The sequence below is a fragment of the Rhinichthys klamathensis genome, unplaced genomic scaffold, assembly GCF_029890125.1.
Source record: "Rhinichthys klamathensis goyatoka isolate OS25496 unplaced genomic scaffold, OSU_Roscu_1.1 h1tg000010l_1, whole genome shotgun sequence".
Taxonomy (NCBI): Eukaryota; Metazoa; Chordata; class Actinopteri; order Cypriniformes; family Leuciscidae; genus Rhinichthys; species Rhinichthys klamathensis.
In genome coordinates, this window is record NW_026606563.1 from 435,994 (window position 1) to 459,775 (window position 23,782).

At 41.1% G+C, this 23,782-nt stretch overlaps 1 protein-coding gene across 1 annotated transcript; it reads left to right on the plus strand.

Moving 5' to 3' along the window:
* Nucleotides 1-15,599: 15,599 nt before the first annotated feature.
* LOC130094974 (uncharacterized) lies at nucleotides 15,600-23,590 on the plus strand. Its single transcript, XM_056261593.1, has 6 exons — nucleotides 15,600-15,733; nucleotides 20,136-20,284; nucleotides 21,154-21,343; nucleotides 21,423-21,607; nucleotides 22,154-22,210; nucleotides 23,129-23,590. The coding sequence occupies exons 1-6, from the start codon at nucleotides 15,600-15,602 to the stop codon at nucleotides 23,467-23,469; spliced, it is 1,056 nt and encodes a 351-aa protein (XP_056117568.1). The 3' UTR covers nucleotides 23,470-23,590.
* The last annotated feature ends 192 nt before the right edge of the window (nucleotides 23,591-23,782 follow it).

Sequence of the window (23,782 nt, forward strand, 5' to 3'; positions counted from 1 at the left end):
ACTACTACATCACTACACTACATCACTACACTACATCACTACACTACATCACTACTACATCACTACACTACACTACATCACTACACTACATCACTACACTACATCACTACACTACATCACTACACTACACTACATCACTACTACATCACTACACTACATCACTACACTACATCACTACACTACATCACTACACTACATCACATCACTACACTACATCACTACTACATCACTACACTACATCACTACACTACATCACTACACTACATCACTACACTACATCACTACTACATCACTACACTACATCACTACACTACATCACTACACTACATCACTACTACATCACTACACTACATCACTACACTACATCACTACTACATCACTACACTACATCACTACACTACATCACTACACTACATCACTACACTACATCACTACACTACATCACTACACTACATCACTACACTACATCACTACTACATCACTACACTACATCACTACACTACATCACTACACTACACTACATCACTACACTACATCACTACACTACATCACTACACTACATCACTACTACATCACTACACTACATCACTACACTACATCACTACACTACATCACTACTACATCACTACACTACATCACTACACTACATCACTACACTACATCACTACTACATCACTACACTACATCACTACACTACATCACTACACTACACTACATCACTCTACTACATCACTACACTACATCACTACACTACATCACTACTACATCACTACTACATCACTACACTACATCACTACACTACATCACTACTACATCACTACACTACATCACTACACTACACTACATCACTACTACATCACTACTACATCACTACACTACATCACTACACTACACTACATCACTACTACATCACTACACTACATCACTACACTACACTACATCACTACTACATCACTACTACATCACTACTACATCACTACACTACATCACTACACTACACTACATCACTACTACATCACTACACTACATCACTACACTACATCACTACACTACATCACTACTACATCACTACACTACATCACTTCACTACACTACATCACTACACTACACTACATCACTACACTACATCACTACTACATCACTACACTACATCACTACACTACACTACATCACTACACTACATCACTACACTACATCACTACTACATCACTACACTACATCACTACACTACACTACATCACTACACTACACTACATCACTACACTACATCACTACACTACATCACTACTACATCACTACACTACACTACATCACTACACTACATCACTACACTACATCACTACTACATCACTACACTACACTACATCACTACACTACATCACTACACTACACTACATCACTACACTACATCACTACACTACACTACATCACTACACTACATCACTACACTACATCACTACACTACATCACTACACTACACTACATCACTACTACATCACTACATCACTACACTACATCACTACACTACATCACTACTACATCACTACACTACATCACTACACTACATCACTACTACATCACTACACTACACTACATCACTACACTACATCACTACACTACATCACTACTACATCACTACACTACATCACTACACTACACTACATCACTACACTACATCACTACACTACATCACTACTACATCACTACACTACATCACTACACTACACTACATCACTACTACATCACTACACTACATCACTACACTACATCACTACTACATCACTACTACATCACTACACTACATCACTACACTACATCACTACTACATCACTACATCACTACACTACATCACTACACTACACTACATCACTACTACATCACTACACTACATCACTACACTACATCACTACATCACTACACTACATCACTACTACATCACTACACTACACTACATCACTACACTACATCACTACACTACATCACTACACTACATCACTACACTACATCACTACTACATCACTACACTACACTACATCACTACACTACATCACTACACTACATCACTACACTACACTACATCACTACACTACATCACTACACTACACTACATCACTACACTACATCACTACACTACATCACTACACTACATCACTACACTACACTACATCACTACACTACATCACTACACTACATCACTACACTACACTACATCACTACACTACATCACTACACTACACTACATCACTACACTACATCACTACACTACATCACTACACTACATCACTACACTACATCACTACACTACACTACATCACTACACTACATCACTACACTACACTACATCACTACACTACATCACTACACTACATCACTACACTACACTACATCACTACACTACATCACTACACTACATCACTACACTACATCACTACACTACACTACATCACTACTACATCACTACACTACACTACATCACTACACTACATCACTACACTACATCACTACACTACACTACATCACTACACTACACCACTACACTACACTACATCACTACACTACATCACTACACTACATCACTACACTACACTACATCACTACACTACATCACTACACTACACTACATCACTACACTACATCACTACACTACATCACTACACTACACTACATCACTACACTACATCACTACACTACACTACATCACTACACTACATCACTACACTACATCACTACACTACATCACTACACTACATCACTACACTACACTACATCACTACACTACATCACTACACTACACTACATCACTACACTACATCACTACACTACATCACTACACTACACTACATCACTACACTACATCACTACACTACATCACTACACTACATCACTACACTACACTACATCACTACTACATCACTACACTACATCACTACACTACATCACTACACTACACTACATCACTACTACATCACTACACTACATCACTACACTACATCACTACTACATCACTACACTACACTACATCACTACACTACATCACTACACTACATCACTACACTACACTACATCACTACACTACATCACTACACTACATCACTACTACATCACTACACTACACTACATCACTACACTACACTACATCACTACACTACATCACTACACTACATCACTACACTACATCACTACACTACACTACATCACTACTACATCACTACACTACACTACATCACTACACTACATCACTACACTACATCACTACTACATCACTACACTACACTACATCACTACACTACATCACTACACTACATCACTACTACATCACTACACTACACTACATCACTACTACATCACTACACTACACTACATCACTACACTACACTACATCACTACTACATCACTACACTACACTACATCACTACTACATCACTACACTACATCACTACACTACACTACATCACTACACTACATCACTACACTACATCACTACTACATCACTACACTACACTACATCACTACACTACATCACTACACTACACTACATCACTACACTACACTACATCACTACACTACATCACTACACTACACTACATCACTACACTACATCACTACACTACACTACATCACTACACTACATCACTACACTACATCACTACACTACACTACACTACACTACTACATCACTACACTACATCACTACACTACACTACATCACTACTACATCACTACACTACATCACTACACTACATCACTACACTACATCACTACTACATCACTACACTACATCACTACACTACATCACTACACTACATCACTACACTACATCACTACTACATCACTACACTACACTACACTACTACATCACTACACTACATCACTACTACATCACTACACTACATCACTACACTACATCACTACACTACATCACTACACTACACTACATCACTACACTACATCACTACACTACACTACATCACTACACTACATCACTACACTACACTACACTACATCACTACACTACACTACATCACTACACTACATCACTACACTACATCACTACACTACACTACACTACATCACTACACTACATCACTACACTACATCACTACACTACACTACACTACATCATTACACTACATCACTACACTACACTACATCACTACACTACATCACTACACTACATCACTACACTACATCACTACACTACACTACATCACTACACTACACTACATCACTACACTACATCACTACACTACATCACTACACTACACTACATCACTACTACATCACTACACTACATCACTACACTACATCACTACTACATCACTACACTACACTACATCACTACACTACATCACTACACTACACTACATCACTACACTACATCACTACACTACATCACTACACTACACTACATCACTACACTACATCACTACACTACATCACTACTACATCACTACACTACACTACATCACTACACTACACTACATCACTACACTACATCACTACACTACATCACTACACTACACTACATCACTACACTACATCACTACACTACATCACTACACTACACTACATCCCTACTACATCACTACACTACACTACATCACTACACTACATCACTACACTACATCACTACTACATCACTACACTACACTACATCACTACACTACATCACTACACTACATTACTACTACATCACTACACTACACTACATCACTACACTACATCACTACACTACATCACTACACTACACTACATCACTACACTACATCACTACACTACATCACTACACTACACTACATCACTACACTACATCACTACACTACACTACATCACTACTACATCACTACACTACACTACATCACTACACTACATCACTACACTACATCACTACTACATCACTACACTACACTACATCACTACACTACATCACTACACTACATTACTACTACATCACTACACTACACTACATCACTACACTACATCACTACACTACATCACTACACTACACTACATCACTACACTACATCACTACACTACATCACTACACTACACTACATCACTACACTACATCACTACACTACACTACATCACTACACTACATCACTACACTACATCACTACACTACACTACACTACTACATCACTACACTACATCACTACACTACATCACTACACTACACTACATCACTACTACATCACTACACTACATCACTACACTACATCACTACACTACATCACTACACTACATCACTACACTACACTACACTACACTACATCACTACACTACATCACTACACTACACTACACTACATCACTACACTACACTACATCACTACACTACATCACTACACTACATCACTACACTACACTACACTACATCACTACACTACATCACTACACTACATCACTACACTACACTACACTACATCATTACACTACATCACTACACTACACTACATCACTACACTACATCACTACACTACATCACTACACTACATCACTACACTACATCACTACACTACATCACTACACTACATCACTACACTACATCACTACACTACACTACATCACTACACTACATCACTACACTACATCACTACACTACATCACTACTACATCACTACACTACATCACTACACTACATCACTACTACATCACTACACTACACTACATCACTACACTACATCACTACACTACATCACTACACTACACTACATCACTACACTACATCACTACACTACATCACTACACTACACTACATCACTACACTACATCACTACACTACATCACTACTACATCACTACACTACACTACATCACTACACTACACTACATCACTACACTACACTACATCACTACACTACATCACTACACTACACCACTACACTACATCACTACACTACACTACATCCCTACTACATCACTACACTACACTACATCACTACACTACATCACTACACTACATCACTACTACATCACTACACTACACTACATCACTACACTACATCACTACACTACATCACTACTACATCACTACACTACACTACATCACTACACTACATCACTACACTACATCACTACACTACACTACATCACTACACTACATCACTACACTACATCACTACACTACATCACTACACTACACTACATCACTACACTACATCACTACACTACATCACTACTACATCACTACACTACACTACATCACTACACTACATCACTACACTACATCACTACACTACACTACACTACATCACTACACTACATCACTACACTACATCACTACACTACATCACTACACTACATCACTACACTACATCACTACACTACACTACATCACTACACTACATCACTACACTACATCACTACACTACACTACACTACATCACTACTACATCACTACACTACACTACATCACTACACTACACTACACTACATCACTACACTACACTACACTACATCACTACTACATCACTACACTACATCACTACACTACACTACATCACTATACTACATCACTACACTACACTACATCACTACACTACATCACTACACTACATCACTACACTACACTACATCACTACACTACATCACTACACTACACTACATCACTACTACATCACTACACTACACTACATCACTACACTACATCACTACTACATCACTACACTACACTACATCACTACACTACACTACATCACTACACTACATCACTACACTACACTACATCACTACACTACACTACATCACTACACTACATCACTACTACATCACTACACTACATCATTACACTACATCACTACACTACATCATTACACTACATCACTACACTACATCACTACACTACATCACTACACTACATCACTACTACATAGGGCTGCACGATTCTGGCTAAAATGAGAAGCACGATTCTGAAAAGCTTTATTATTTTAAAGATCTACTAACCCTAACCCATTAGGTTACCAAACAAGATAGAAACAAAATAAGACATAATACTCTTTACTTCAGTAAAATTTAAACAAATGCAGTAAACAAAAAGAATGTAATATTTAAATAGATAAAAAATGCCAATTAAACATTGACAACATTCAAAGGCATTATGCCAGGCTAGACCTATTAAAGATTCTTAGCAAGAAACACTAGCCTATCAACACTTGTGGGTATGGTGTTGGGTTGCGTTTCTTTTATAGACGTTTGTTTCGTCTGGCCGCTGGTACTTTGTGATTTAGCCGTTTTGTTTTTAACTATCTCATACGGTAGTTTAGGATAAGTTTTTAATTGAGATAAGTTTTATAATAACTTTGCTTTTCATTTATTACTAGTTTTACACTATTACTATTATAAGTTTTTCGATAGCTACTACATTAAAAACTACTAGTCTAACTGATAAAGTTCACACATTATTTAAAATTCATTAATTTTAAATTAGTCATTAATAAAATAAGAACAAATACACACATTACAAGCAGAGATGAATACTAAATAACAAAGTTTACAAAGTCTAACAGTAGGCTAGTATTCAGGTACAGAAATTAATAATTAGGCCTAAATGTAAAATAACACTATTTGTTCACTGTATAAATTAAATATAGTTTCATCTTTGATAAAGCTGTATTTTGTTGTTTTATTAATATCAATGGCACAGAAAACAGTATAATATTAAGTGTGTGCTGTCACTTTAAGACCGACTGCACGGCCCGAAAAAAACTGACAAGCATCCGTTTCTTTCTCAACTGTTCTCATATGACATAAACTGTGATACTTGTCAAAACGGCCACTTAGACGGGTATTTGACAATTTTGTGTTTATGTGTCTGGCAAGGAAACGTGAAAGAGGAATCGATCCTGTGTTCGAGCGCTGTCTGACACGCGCCTCTCTCTCGGCTCCAAACACCGGCCTACAAACCACTCGTTTGATATTCTTCTCAATGTGTGGACCACCAGAGACATATTAATATATTATAAATGAAGGCCGTTGCTATAGGCCACCGTCAGCTTATGTTGAGGCAGATCATCTCTCGTGTCTGTGAGAATGTGCCGTTAATGCAGCGACGGATGCCAAAAGCTCGTCAGTTTGTGCTTTCACGTCATGTAAACGTGCTCGACATTAAGCCTTTCATGTGCTAAATCTGTCCTTCACTCGTCCTTTCATTTATTCTGAAGCAATATTCTCATCAGTGTTCAATCAGCTTTGATATATTTAAATCTGCATATTGTCATATCTGCAGCTTTAAGGGCATTTCCCCGCTAGTCTTATTAAATGTATGCTTCATCTTTCAGTTTAATTTCCTCAATTTGATCAATAAATTAAATTGGAATAATAAGACACCATAGGGCCTAGGTAGCGCTGATCACATTAATATATATGAATATACAAATCAGAAACGTTGGAAAGAATGACCCTAAACTGCCAGTAGGGGGCGGCAGGCGACCGTCTGATTGAGCGAGTCATTGATTCATTCATTCAAACGATTCGTTCAAACAGCTGATTCATTCATTCAGTAATGACACAGATGTTTATGAATGGGTTATTGAATCTTTGACTCGACCGATTCGTTGAAAACGCTGAATCACTCAGTAATGAAACACGGCTGTTGCTGTGAGATGCGCTGTGGTTCTGCTGTGGTCTTTGTTTGGGAGTATTTTCGCTGCTGAAACAGAACAAAAACACTCAATATTGCATCTGAAATGTAAGTGATTTAATTGTAACTGCTTATTGAACTGTTGAATGAAATCGATGTCTCAGTTTCAATCGTGCTGGTATTCAGGAAACAGCACCGCCGTGAGAGGTGGCTTAACTGTGTCATATAGGTTAAGATAAGGTGGCTGGATCATGTGTTCAAAATATAAAAACCCCACATTTAGGCAGTGTGTTGTTAACTGCGAGTCTTTTGTGAGCGCTGCGCTCACTTGTTTATGTTTTTAATTGAGATAAGTTTTATAAATGTTATAAAGTCGGAATCATTCTCTCGGTTTAGTGAATCACTAGGTTTTTTTTTTTATTCCCGTTTGGTAACACTTTACTTGAAGGGGTGTGCATAAGACTGACATGACACCTTGGGGCTGTGTACACCTGGCCACTTCATGTGTTTCTGTGATGGGATAGCTATCCGATCGTGAAGAGACCAGGTGTAAAGGACCTCCGAAACGCATTCGAGACGGATTTGAATCCGATCGCTCACACCACTTCAGGAGGACGTCTGGGACGCTTTCCAGACGACACTGGACAAGTGTAAATGCATCTGGTTGTTGAAACCACATATGTAAATTTTACTCCTCCCAAAAATGCTACAAAATAAACATGTGTTAAGCGTGTTATAGGATTGAACTTTATTGTCCAGTCTGTTTTCACAGAGCGGAAATTTTTCTTTGACACTGTAACATAAGACACATCACATATCAACAACACAAATACAAAAAATAATATAGTTAAACACTGTAAAAAGGAAAAATTTTAAAAATTATTAGCAGTCGCTCTATTGTTTCAATTAAAACACTGTACGATTTAAGATAATCACTGCCATAGGAAGAAACGATCTTTTGTAGAGATTTTTTCTAGCCAAGGGAATTTTTAGTCTACGTCCAGATGGGAGCAATTCAAAAGCAGAGTGAAGAGGGTGAGTGTTATCTTTAAAAATTGCAATTGCCATTTTTCCCATAAAATGATCGAACAAGCTCTGTAGTGGCTGTTGTTTTTGTCCAGTAATCTTATTTGCTTGATTGGTTATTTGTGAGAGTTTGTTCTTTTGTTTCAGTGTTAGATTGCTGTACCATGAAATAATGTTATATGTGAGAATACTCTCAATCATTGATCGATACAACATAGTTAGGGTCTGCTGACTAACATTGAAGCTTCTCAGTTTCCTAAGGAGACCCAGGCGTTGTCGTGCTTTTTTATGAATATACTCCACATTACTTTCAAAATTAAGTTTCTCATCTATAATTGTACCCAAATATTTAGCCAGATATGACGACGCTACTGCGACACGCATCACCGCAGCTGAGCATCTATTCATCAAACCAACGCGCAAACTATCGCAAATCACAGTGAAAGTCACCGACGCTTAACACTCAATCATCTTCATTAAAAGTAAAGAAACGAAATGATCTTACCAGGGCTGTTGCCGCTCTCTCTTATTGCGGTCTTTGATTTTGAAATTAGCTGATGATCAATAAAACGCAGCAATATCTGTTGCTTTCGGTGACGTGCACTCCATTAAATCTGCATATAGCGCGGGGTTTGAAGATCGGATTTATATCCGTTTTGCGAAAACACATTTATGTGACCAGGTGTAGATGGAATGGTTTTGATAAATCGGAGAGCTATCCATCTGAGAAAACGCATGAAGTGGCCAGGTGTAAACAGCCCCTAAGCCATATCTCGATTTCAATTGTGTTTCAATTAATTGTCCTGCCCTATTTATTTTACATATTAGCTTTTAGCTAAAAATTAGAAGCCCTGTTTTAGGTCCAAGGGGTTTGACTGATATAAGTAGTTTGAGAATCCCTGCTTTACATCAATTTTGACATGATTTCATAATTTGTGTTCCAGATTTTTATCAGTGCATTGCCACTCTACGAACACTTCAGGAATATCCTCGCATGCACAACTAGAGACCTGGAGTAAAGCAGACAAGACGGGGAAAACACAAGGCACGTATCCATACGAAGGACATCTGCTAAAAACTGTAGGTGCTTATCCTCATCTCATTCAAACGCACTTCAGTGTGTGTTTGTTACCGAGCTCTGCTGTTGGTTATTGTTGTTAATGAGTGATTTCCTATGTCCTTCACTGGAGGGTGTTCAACAGTCTGAGCTGCTCATCCCTGCAGAGGTGCCTGAGAGTTTCAGACCGCCGTTTCTCATTTACACGGACACTGCTGACCAGCAGACTGCCGCCACACTGAAGAGTAAGACTCCTTAAAGTTCAAATCTTAGTAATGATTGATTATTCAAATTAGTAACTTATCAGCAAATGATTGTTATTATAAATACCTGTATGTTGTTCTAAAGCTATATGACTTTCCTCCGTCATTGGAACACACAATACTTATTTCCACACTGTATAAGTACTCCATATGACCTATGCAAGCACTAAACATGCACTAAAAAGTAACAACTCTACAAAAAGAGTCAAATAGGGGTCTCATTTTTAATTTAATAATTACAACATCAGTGAGGCGGCCATACACAGGCACTCATTCACACACACACACACACACACACACACACACACACACACACACACACACACACACACACACACACACACACACACACACACCTATACCATTAAATCGTTAAATTAATCATTAAAAAATGCCAAGAAGAATAACCACATTAACAAGTGTACATCATTGTATGTATCCTGAAACTCTCCTGAGCAGCGTTTTCCATTCACATTAAGTCAAGTCAAGTGGCGTCACCTTTATAGCTTTTACTGATACAATACAGATAGTTTCAAAGCAGCTTTACAGAGACTTCAGCACGGGCCAAGACGGGCGTGGCAGACCAGCACCCACCGTGTGTCTGGGCGCGCTGGTGTGTCCGCGGATGCCTCTGCCACGGACACGGGCCTGCAGTTGAGGGATCTGGATCTCGCTCCCGTATGAGGTCATCTGAGGTGGCATGGTGCCGTTCACACCCCAGGCCTGCTGAATTGTGCAGTCAGCTTGTGCGTCCGGGAGAGGGCGACCCCATCCACAGGCGGTCCAGCTGATCTGGAGACGCCTCAGGCTGCACAGGTAAACCTCGGACACCTCTCATTGCCTGACCGAGGGATGCGTAACCGAGACGTTACCATTATAGCTATTGTTCTTAGTAGGGATGCCACATTTCTCAATATAATATTGAACCGTTCGGTACGACATCCACGGTTCAATACGCGCTTGTGAATTGCATTTTTTCCGGTTTTCCGTTTAAATAATTTATGTGCGTTTTATTTTTGACTGTTATTATTGACTGTTTGTGTGTGCCTGTATGTCTACGAGCTGACATGAGGAAACTCCTCCCCCCGAGTAAATATTCAATCACTATGCTCTAAAGTTAGGGGGCGCGCGCGGCTTAACCATCATTCCACACTTTAACATGGTGAAGTGAGGCTACAGTACGAGGAAGCGCCGGCGTCTTTCAAATCCGTGGTGTGGGGACATTTCGGTTTTGCCGTTGAGTATTATGCCGTGGAAGAAAAAACGGTAAACAAAAAAATGACTGTGTGCAAGCATTGTTTTACTCGTGTAGCCTACTCAAACGGAAACACTTTACTGAGGGGCAAGTAGGCTATGTTTATTTGAAATGGTCAATTTATGTTTACCAACTTCACATGTATGTTTATTTTCAAAATTTAGGAATTTATGTGTTCCCCAGTTTGTACATGGGCTACCAGCAGCTGTGAAATGTCAGTGTTAATTTTACATAACACTAGGAACTAGGGGACTTTTCTTAGCTTTTAAGTAAAATAAAGGAGTATTGCAATAAATCGTTTTTATTTTTTTCTCCTTAACCTCTTACTGTTCCTATTGCCTAAGCATAGAATAACAAAAAAACACTCTTATGTGTCAAGCCATCAGAACCGAACCGAACCGAAAACCGTGGTTAAAAAACCGAGGTATGTATTGAACCGTGGGCTAACTGTGTTGTTGCATCCCTAGTTCTTAGTGTGAATGGGCTTTAAGAGTGCCACCCTAGCAGCATTTACTTTTTGGCTTTTTTATTTCCACAAAAGTTATTTTAAATATTAAAGTAGACACTTAACTTGCATTAACCTGGTTTTTATGTATATAAAATGACTTTTGTAAATGTAATTTGATGCCGACACCAAAATGGTGACGTTTCATCTTTGACTCACATATTGATATTCTGTTTTTTTGTAGGCTAAATAAAGAACTCGTATTATATATTAATTAGAAAGCAATGCACTTGCGTCTGATGTTGCGGTTTCGGTTTGTATGAATAGAACATGCATGAGCAAGTGCGGGATGTCCTTGATGTTAAAAGCAGTGTTAATTTAATTTGTTTCTTAAATTTCTTCGACTGTTATTTGCATCTTTCTTCTTATTTTTAATAACAAAGATAAAATAGGCCTAACAAAAAGAGCTATTTTGTGATTTTTAATATAGTAATGTTTATTAATAATAAAAGAATGGGAGGGAAAGATGCATTGTGATACATTGAGGATCATTTTATAATCGAATCGTTACATTCTGGAGCGTAATCCGATGTAATCGTGAGGCGAGTGAAGGTTCACAGCTATGACTGCTGTGTGTACAGCGCTTGAGACTGACCTGGGACGTGCTAGGCCATTTCTGTTCATGTAGTTTTTCAGATTTACTCCAAATGTTACACAGTAGCCCAGAAAGAGATGAATCAGATTTTCTATTGATGTTTTATATATTAATTAATTCATATATTAATGCCATATTCTACTATTTAATTTTACAAATAAATAGATAGAAACTATGGTGACGCATTGCTGCCACATACGTATTATTTTCCCACTCAATTATGGCGTAATAATGAGATGCTATGTCGTTAAAACGATGCTATGTCGATGCTATGTCTTTTTCATTATCTACATGTATATTAAAATCACCAACAATTAGTACTTTATCTGCCACCAGTACTAACTCTGATAGAAAGTCCGCAAATTCTTCGATAAAATCTTTATGGTGCCCTGGTGGCCTGTATACAGTAACCAGCACAAATCTCAAACGTGATTTATCGTTTACACTAGATAGTGTTACATTAAGCACCAACACTTCAAAAGAAGTATATTTGAAACTAGATTTCTTAGTGGTTTTGAAAATATTACTATAAATTACAGCAACACCTCCCCCTTTGCCTTTCAGACGAGGCTGTATAAAACAGTCTGCATTCGTCTTTATAACAGATTATTCTTGTTATTGTGAGTTTACACAAATAAAAGTAGTCGAATGATGTTTTATTCTAGCCTAAGCCAAGCGCTGCGCAGTTTGAAAGGGTGGCTGAAACACAACACCTAGCCTATACAGATAAACCCCAACGCTGGTGTTTTGCTTTACATAAATTCGTTTAGGCTTTAAAATAAATATTGTTTGTAGGCTAATTAATGCCACAATAATTTATGTTTATTTTATAGGCTACTTATATTTTTCATTTTTGTTTTGCATTGAATACAATTTAAAGGATTTGTGCACTTCAATGCCATCCTCCCATAGAAAGCCACGTTGCAGTTTTCTTTCTAATAACGGGTTTCTATGGGAGGAAAACGCTTAATGTGTGGGTCTAGTCAAACGCAATGTTCGTATTGTAGGCTCATCTGCTATCCTGTAGGCTACACATGCTTTATTATTAAGGTGTGTACAGAATTTGATCTTTTAACATGAATGTCCATTGGGGGCTGCTATTGCTTCAGCTTTTTGAACGTAGATGATAAAGGCGTGATAGGCTATATACATTTTATGTGGATAAAGGCATATTTTGTAGCTACATGACTATGCATGTCCTTATAAGGTCTAGAAAATTTGTTGTTTTAACGACATAACATCTCGTTATTACGACATAATTGAGTGGGAAAAATAATATGTAATGTGCCAGCAATGCGTCGTCGTAAGAAACTGACTTGATAAATCAAGCTCTTGTGGTACGAAAAAGATGCGTCTTCAGCCGTTGTGCGCTTGGGTTGAGTCGATTTGTGCCTCTTTGGGTTGATGTCATCACAAGGCGCCGTTCACTTGCAGAACGCCAGAGCCAGTGGTTGATCTGTAGGCTACCATCAGTGCTAGGGCTGTCACGATTGCACAGCTTCAATAAGCCGCTGATTAATATTAATCCATTTAATGCATTTTTTCTATTCGCTATCCAGAAAAGAGAGATCTTTCACGCGGAGCACAACACGAAAGCCTCTGCTTATTAATGACGATGGCCGAGAGAACTAAACATTCAAATATCAGGTTAGACTTTAGGCCTGTGATATTAAAAGAGCAATTGGTGATCTGGAAAAATGCTAACTTTAGCCTGCTAGCATTGAGAGCATACGATCCCACCCTCCCTCGCCGTCCAAAGCCAAACCTCCTCCAAAACACATGAACTTGACTGAACACGACTGGTTTAAGTGTTTTAGCAGTGACTGGAAGAAGAGATACCGATCTGTAGTTTTCCAGATGTGCTGGATTCAGAGTGGGTTTCTTCAGCAGTGGGGTTACCCGAGCCTGCTTGAACGCTGTGGGGAAGGTACCAGTGTGAAGAGAGGTGTTTATGATGTGCGTGAGTGCGGGCACAACTGAGGAAGAGCTGGCATGAAGTAGATGGGATAGGATCAAGCGGACAGGTGGTAGGGCGATTGGAAAGGAGGAGTTTGGGGACTTCTGGAGGAGGAGGGTTGAGAAGAGAAGAGAAGGTTTTGAAAAGCGTGCGATAGTCAGAAGAATTGTTAATTTTTTTGTGGTGATAGTAAGTCATTTTTAGCAGTAGAGACATTACAGCGAAGGAAGGAAGGAGTGATTAATACAAACCAGTGTTAGTTACATCTTTCGATTTGTGCCACTTCTTCTCCATTGAGTTTAGAGCGATGCTCTCGGAGAAGGGCAGAGAGGGTGGATGGTTACCAATTGATTGCCTGATTTATGAGTAGCCTCAGTAGACACTCGCTTGAGGTCAAACGAGGCAAGCGGATCGTGGAAATCAGCAGCTTGAGGTTTTTCTGGGTGGATGTTGAAGTCTCCAAGAACTACGAGAGGAGTGCCATCCTCAGGGAAGGGTGAGAGTAACACATCCCACTCCTCCAGGAAACTGCCAAGCTGACGATAAACAACTATTAAATGGATTTATGGCTGGTGATGGTAATTGCATGTAATTCTAAGTAGTTATTGTCACACATAGATGGTAAAGGATTTAATTTCCATTAATTGGAGATGAGCAGACCAGTACCTCCACCCCTCCCAGTCAGGCGACTGGTGTGTGGAAACGTGAAACGTCTCCTGAGTGACTAGAAATGGATGTAATGAATTCTGCTTTGTTTACAGCAGGCTGGGAATTCCAGAGACCAATAGGAAAATAGAGTAATGTACTAGAAGACACGGGGAACGTATGCAGGTTGTTGGGATTGCGCTGCCTCTAACTTGTGACGTGAGTTACCAGTGTTAGTAATAGTAGGGATTTAGGAAAGCACATAGTGAAGAGAGGTCACCAAAACACTGTAGGAAAAAGGAAGGGAAAAGAACAGTCAAGTGCCTTGCTCTGTGGAGTCGCACTGGTAGAGTCGCTGGTTTTACACTGTTTGGCTTAAACACGATGAGGGCTTCACACGAGGGCTGCCACGATATACTCACCAATTATACACCCGTCTGATACAACTGCGCTAAAATCAAGTGAGAAAACCAAATACACCTACAGGATGCTGTCCCCTTCTGTTGCTTGACTGCTTCTCCTAATGGGTATTCACTAACACTGTTTACCTGACTTAGTATTTAACTGAAAAACCATGCGACAGGGCATGAGAACAAACACGACTTAAAGGGTAATTCCGGTATTTAGCACTTTGAGTCTATTTTTTAGTTTGGTTTGGATGAACTAGAGTGGTGGACACAGAAATTTTGACGATGGGTCCTGTCTCGACTTTTTGACTCTTTAAGAATCGCCTTTGACCGCTTCAGAGTGGCTGTCTACCGGCATGCACAAACATGTCCCTAAAACAACCCTTAACGTTCGTTTTCAAAACTGTGCAACTCACCGAGTGGTTAGTGGTGTTCATTAAGAGAGTCATAGTTACTCCATCACTACATAGTTACGGCACATCCCGGACCTGGGCTTCTCTTCGTCTCCTCATCACTGCCCTGCTCTTGATCAACTCTTCCTCATCACTGCCCTGCTCTTGATCAACTCTTCTTCATCACTGCCCTGCTCTTGATCAACTCTTCTTCATCACTGCCCTGCTCTTGATCAACTCTTCCTCATCACTGCCCTGCTCTTGATCAACTCTTCTTCATCACTGCCCTGCTCTTGATCAACTCTTCTTCATCACTGCCCTGCTCTTGATCAACTCTTCCTCATCACTGCCCTGCTCTTGATCAACTTTTCCACATCACTGCCCTGCTCTTGATCAACTCTTCCACATCACTGCCCTACTCTTGATCAACTCTTCTTCATCACTGCCCTGCTCTTTATCAACTCTTCCTCATCACTGCCCTGCTCTTGATCAACTCTTCCACATCACTGCCCTGCTCTTGATCAACTCTTCTTCATCACTGCCCTGCTCTTTATCAACTCTTCCTCATCACTGCCCTGCCCTGCTCTTGAACAACTCTTCCTCATCACTGCCCTGCCCTGCTCTTGAACAACTCTTCCTCATCACTGCCCTGCTTTTGATCAACTCTTCCTCATCACTGCCCTGCCCTGCTCTTGAACAACTCTTCCTCATCACTGCCCTGCTCTTGATCAACTCTTCCACATCACTGCCCTGCTCTTGATCAACTCTTCCTCATCACTGCCCTGCTCTTGATCAACTCTTCCACATCACTGCCCTACTCTTGATCAACTCTTCTTCATCACTGCCCTGCTCTTTATCAACTCTTCCTCATCACTGCCCTGCCCTGCTCTTGAACAACTCTTCCTCATCACTGCCCTGCTCTTGATCAACTCTTCCTCATCACTGCCCTGCTCTTGATCAACTCTTCCTCATCACTGCCCTGCTCTTGATCAACTCTTCCTCATCACTGCCCTGCTCTTGATCAACTCTTCCTCATCACTGCCCTACTCTTGATCAACTCTTCTTCATCACTGCCCTGCTCTTTATCAACTCTTCCTCATCACTGCCCTGCCCTGCTCTTGAACAACTCTTCCTCATCACTGCCCTGCTCTTGATCAACTCTTCCTCATCACTGCCCTGCTCTTGATCAACTCTTCCTCATCACTGCCCTGCCCTGCTCTTGAACAACTCTTCCTCATCACTGCCCTGCTCTTGATCAACTCTTCCACATCACTGCCCTGCTCTTGATCAACTCTTCCTCATCACTGCCCTGCTCTTGATCAACTCTTCTTCATCACTGCCCTGCTCTTGATCAACTCTTCCTCATCACTGCCCTACTCTTGATCAACTCTTCTTCATCACTGCCCTGCTCTTGATCAACTCTTCCTCATCACTGCCCTGCTCTTGATCAACTCTTCTTCATCACTGCCCTGCTCTTGATCAACTCTTCTTCATCACTGCCCTGCTCTTGATCAACTCTTCCTCATCACTGCCCTGCTCTTGATCAACTCTTCCACATCACTGCCCTGCTCTTGATCAACTCTTCCTCATCACTGCCCTGCCCTGCTCTTGATCAACTCTTCTTCATCACTGCCCTGCTCTTGATCAACTCTTCCACATCAATGCCCTGCTCTTGATCAACTCTTCCTCATCACTGCCCTGCTCTTGATCAACTCTTCTTCATCACTGCCCTGCTTTTGATCAACTCTTCTTCATCACTGCCCTGCTCTTGATCAACTCTTCTTCATCACTGCTCTGCTCTTGATCAACTCTTCTTCATCACTGCCCTGCTTTTGATCAACCCTTGTTCATCACTGCCCTGCTCTTGATCAACTCTTCTTCATCACTGCCCTGCTCTTGATCAACTCTTCCTCATCACTGCCCTGCTCTTGATCAACTCTTCCTCATCACTGCCCTGCTCTTGATCAACTCTTCCTCATCACTGCCCTACTCTTGATCAACTCTTCCTCATCACTGCCCTGCTCTTGATCAACTCTTCCTCATCACTGCCCTGCTCTTGATCAACTCTTCTTCATCACTGCCCTGCTCTTGATCAACTCTTCCTCATCACTGCCCTGCTCTTGATCAACTCTTCTTCATCACTGCTCTGCTCTTGATCAACTCTTCCTCATCACTGCCCTGCTCTTGATCAACTCTTCTTCATCACTGCTCTGCTCTTGATCAACTCTTCTTCATCACTGCCCTGCTTTTGATCAACCCTTGTTCATCACTGCCCTGCTCTTGATCAACTCTTCTTCATCACTGCCCTGCTCTTGATCAACTCTTCCTCATCACTGCCCTGCTCTTGATCAACTCTTCCTCATCACTGCCCTGCTCTTGATCAACTCTTCCTCATCACTGCCCTGCTCTTGATCAACTCTTCCACATCACTGCCCTGCTCTTGATCAACTCTTCTTCATCACTGCCCTGCTCTTGATCAACTCTTCCTCATCACTGCCCTGCTCTTGATCAACTCTTCCTCATCACTGCCCTGCTCTTGATCAACTCTTCCACATCACTGCCCTGCTCTTGATCAACTCTTCCTCATCACTGCCCTGCTCTTGATCAACTCTTCCTCATCACTGCCCTGCTCTTGATCAACTCTTCCTCATCACTGCCCTGCTCTTGATCAACTCTTCCTCATCACTGCCCTGCTCTTGATCAACTCTTCCTCATCACTGCCCTGCTCTTGATCAACTCTTCCTCATCACTGCCCTACTCTTGATCAACTCTTCCACATCACTGCCCTGCTCTTGATCAACTCTTCCACATCACTGCCCTGCTCTTGATCAACTCTTCCACATCACTGCCCTGCTCTTGATCAACTCTTCCACATCACTGCCCTGCTCTTGATCAACTCTTCCTCATCACTGCCCTGCTCTTGATCAACTCTTCTTCATCACTGCCCTGCTCTTGATCAACTCTTCCACATCACTTCCCTGCTCTTGATCAACTCTTCTTCATCACTGCCCTGCTCTTGATCAACTCTTCCTCATCACTGCCCTGCACTTGATCAACTCTTCCTCATCACTGCCCTGCTCTTGATCAACTCTTCTTCATCACTGCCCTGCTCTTGATCAACTCTTCTTCATCACTGCCCTGCTCTTGATCAACTCTTCCTCATCACTGCCCTGCCCTGCTCTTGATCAACTCTTCCACATCAATGCCCTGCTCTTGATCAACTCTTCCTCATCACTGCCCTACTCTTGATCAACTCTTCCTCATCACTTCCCTGCTCTTGATCAACTCTTCCTCATCACTGCCCTGCTCTTGATCAACTCTTCCTCATCACTGCCCTACTCTTGATCAACTCTTCCTCATCACTTCCCTGCTCTTGATCAACTCTTCCTCATCACTTCCCTGCTCTTGATCAACTCTTCTTCATCACTGTGTGCCAACGCCTGATGTTGTGTAGCCCTCATCTGAGCGATGCCTCTAGAGTGAGATCCGGTTGCAGCTTCGTGAGCTCTGTGGCCCATGGCTCTTGTAGTGGCATGAAGCCAAGTCTATCAGAACAGCTGAGATTCATGTGCAGTTCATCAGAGTTGCTTCAGCTGAAGACAGGCGAGAGCTATTTCACACGAGCTTCACGATTGGTTCATCTGAAAACCGATTATAACAGGGTGTGCACACTTATGCAGGTCATTTAGGGTTTTATTTCTATATCTTTAAAATGTCGCTGCATAGGTTGTCATTTTTACATTCTTACATCACATAACCCAGCTGTTTCACCAGAAGTGTGTTGACTATATGTCCACTGTGTCCTGTGGGTTTCACTATTTCTCTCTCCTCACGGTCAGTTTTAACACGGGTTATGTTTGTTAGGTAGGGGACAGCAATTTTATTTGTATAGCTCTTTTCACAAACATTGGGAACTCATGTTTGCATTCCCTCGCTGCACAACACCATGCCTGTCTGGCTCATGTGGAGGCGAAGCCCTGTTATAACACTCTAGTACTAGCAACGGTTGTACAAGACTGAACCAAAATACTTGGCTTTTCATCTTTAGTTCTGTTAAAGTTCGAAGGCTTCCTGTTGGATCAGTAAAGGTAAATGCCATCATTTATTGGATCAGTAAACGTCATCAGCTTTGCATTAATTTATGAAAATCTTATGACTCACTATTTAAGTTACTATTTAGTTACTGTTTAAGAGCAATTGGATGAACCAAATTAAAAACATAATTTCTCAAGACTTTGATTCCACACATCGAGGAAAGCTGAGCTCATTAAGCCACTTCACTTGGACTTTAATATCACAGTTTAAGAACAGGCTTTAAAAGAGCAATCTACATAATCAACTAAAACTCATTTTATGTTCCATGAAAGGAGGAAAGTCATAACAGTGAGTAAATAATGAGTTTAGACTGTTGTGAAAGCCTAGAGATGTGTTTATGTGTGTGTGTGTGTGTGTGTTCTGTCTGTTCCCCTAAGATGAGGTGAATAAAGGTCGTGTCATCAAGCGTGTTCGGGCTCGGGCGCTCAGGCCCTCTGATGTCATGCAGGGCTCAGAGAACTGGAGGACATGTGCCAGTGTGTCCTGTGCTCGACGAGACCGCACCAGACCGCTCACGGACCGAACGCAGCGCAAAGAAGTGCACAATAGAAAGGAGCGCGATCGCAGGTGGTGTGCAGCACTGATACGTGAACCCATGCATTCAGTGTTAGGGTCAGAGATGTAGCATGTGTGTGTGTGTCCTCAGGAGGAGGATCCGTCTGTGCTGTGACGAGCTGAACCTGCTGGTGCCCTTCTGTTACGCTGACACTGATAAGGCCACCACTCTGCAGTGGACTACAGCCTTCCTCAAATACATACAGGAGATCCACGGAGACTGCCTCAAACAGGTGCCCTCACACACGCACCTCACACACACGCCACCACACTGCAGTAGAGCCGTCACTTTTGTGAAAAAATCTTGTTCGATTTTTGAGACACAAGTGTTCATTGAATCGATTGTAAAATCGATTTTCCATGTCTAAAGACGTTTCCATTTTCAACACCAAATATAGGCAAATCCACGGACACCTAACAGGCATTAGGACGAGCGTAAAGAGGGCGCTTGAGACGCACAAGTCAGCAATATTTCTGATGATTTGTTGGTGTGAAGTTTCGTGCACAATGACAAACAGGAGCGCCACATTCAGGGATTGAGATTAACTCCCTCGACCCGCCAAATGCGGGTAAATATGAACTTTGGCGGGAAACGCTGTCAAATCACGAGCCAGTCTGGCGTGTTTCTATGTTCACTCACTTTGCTGGGGAAGTTCGTGTAAGCCAAATCTGCGCGGATTTAGCGCAAATACGCAACTCGTGATCCTCATGATAGATTAAATACAGTGTATTGCCCTATTTTCGTTTTCGAAACTTGTGTTGGTTGGTCCGATCGATTGTGCAATCGATTTTCGAACGTAAAGTGACAGCCCTACTCTGCAGTGGACCACAGCCTTCCTCAAATACATACAGGAGATCCACGGAGACTGCCTCAAACAGGTGCCCTCACACACACACCTCACACACACACACACACACACACACACCACACTGCAGTGGACCACAGCCTTCCTCAAATACATACAAGAAATCCACGGAGACTGCCTCAAACAGGTGCCCTCACACACACACACCTCACATGCCTCACACACACACCACCGCTCTGTGTTTGCCTGAGCGTGCCAGTGGGTCATCATGGGAAAGGCATGTGTGACGCATGTAGTAGAAATGTAGGCAACACTTTATAACACTTTTCCTTCATTAATCAACAACTACGCAGGAACACATGAGTAACGCACTATTAACACTCCAGTAACTGTGATTAACACATTAGTTAGTAATAGCGCTCAGCTGAATGAGTCGTTCATATAAACGGTCACATGCTTCATTCCTGAATGAGTTCACTTTGAATAAATGATTTGCTGCCACCTACTGGCAGTTTTAATTTAATGTTTTAAAGTAGGCATTTCTATATTCAGAATTTTATATTTAAAACATTCATCTCAAAACATGATTTATGTAATTGTAATTGCATTAACAGCATTAAACTGTGTAAGAACACCTAAAGGTGTCTTCGGACGCAGCAACTATAGCCAGTCCTTCTCATTAATGAAGTATTCAGAGAAGATTCTGCTCTGGGTTCATTTACACCTGTGTATGTATGAGGTTGTAGATGTGAGTTATGAATGAGCGCAGCACTGAGCGGTATGGTGGGACCTCAGCTGGTTCAGTACAGCTGCACTCCTGGAGCAGATCTTGACTTGACACGGGTGTTTCTGTAATCATGATTAACAGTAGTGTTTGTTTTTTACAACAGTCACCATTCTTACAACTGTGGTGTTTACACCTATTCTATACATTTGATCTGTTTTATTTCTGTTCTGCTGTATTGAAATGCAGAAATGCGCTGTGTTTCAGGATTTCCAGAGAACCTTCTGTGGCAAGACGGGCCTGCGGTTGAAGCCCAGTGTGTCAGCGACACACCACCTGGAGAACCCGTTCACACACACCTGACCTCTGCCTGTTCACACACACCTGACCTCTGTCTCAGCTCTCAGTGTGGAGCGCAGGTCATTGCCATCGGATTCACGTGTTTCTGGTGGCTTTACTGTATGATGCCAGTTCGTGTCCAGCCCGTGAGCGTCTGTTCTGATAGGCCGAGAGGAGAGCGAGGACACACTGCTGAATCTAGCCCTGTCATGTTTTGGGTCTGCAAACTGAGGACATTCAGTGCCTGTGCAGGAGGTGTGAGACACTGACCTGCGAACATCTGGTGTGTGTTTATTAATGCTTTGTATTTCTATGCCTTGTTTGTTTGAAAGGCATGGCCATTGTTATTTTAATGCATTTTTTAGTCTTTTAATTAAAATATTGTTATATATTTAATGCACTTATTGTCTGTGTATTATTGAACGGTTCAGAGACATGAGCTCTATGAAATGATTTACTGAAAAGTGGCTTTATTCAGTTTTTCTTACAATATCATGCTGTAGAAACCCGCTGTACACACACATCAGTAACTCAGAAATAATAAATAGTATTTAAAATCATATTTAATAGTTACAGCACCAG

What these genes read in the sequence shown, in the direction of transcription:
- LOC130094974 (XM_056261593.1), top strand. Translation starts at nt 15,600, where the DNA reads ATGAGTAGCCTCAGTAGACACTCGCTTGAGGTCAAACGAGGCAAGCGG. An exon ending in AGTGCCATCCTCAGGGAAGG is followed by an intron (nt 15,734 to 20,135) that starts GTGAGAGTAACA and finishes GATGTTGTGTAG; the next exon opens with CCCTCATCTGAGCGATGCCT. An exon ending in AGAAAGGAGCGCGATCGCAG is followed by an intron (nt 21,344 to 21,422) that starts GTGGTGTGCAGC and finishes GTGTGTCCTCAG; the next exon opens with GAGGAGGATCCGTCTGTGCT.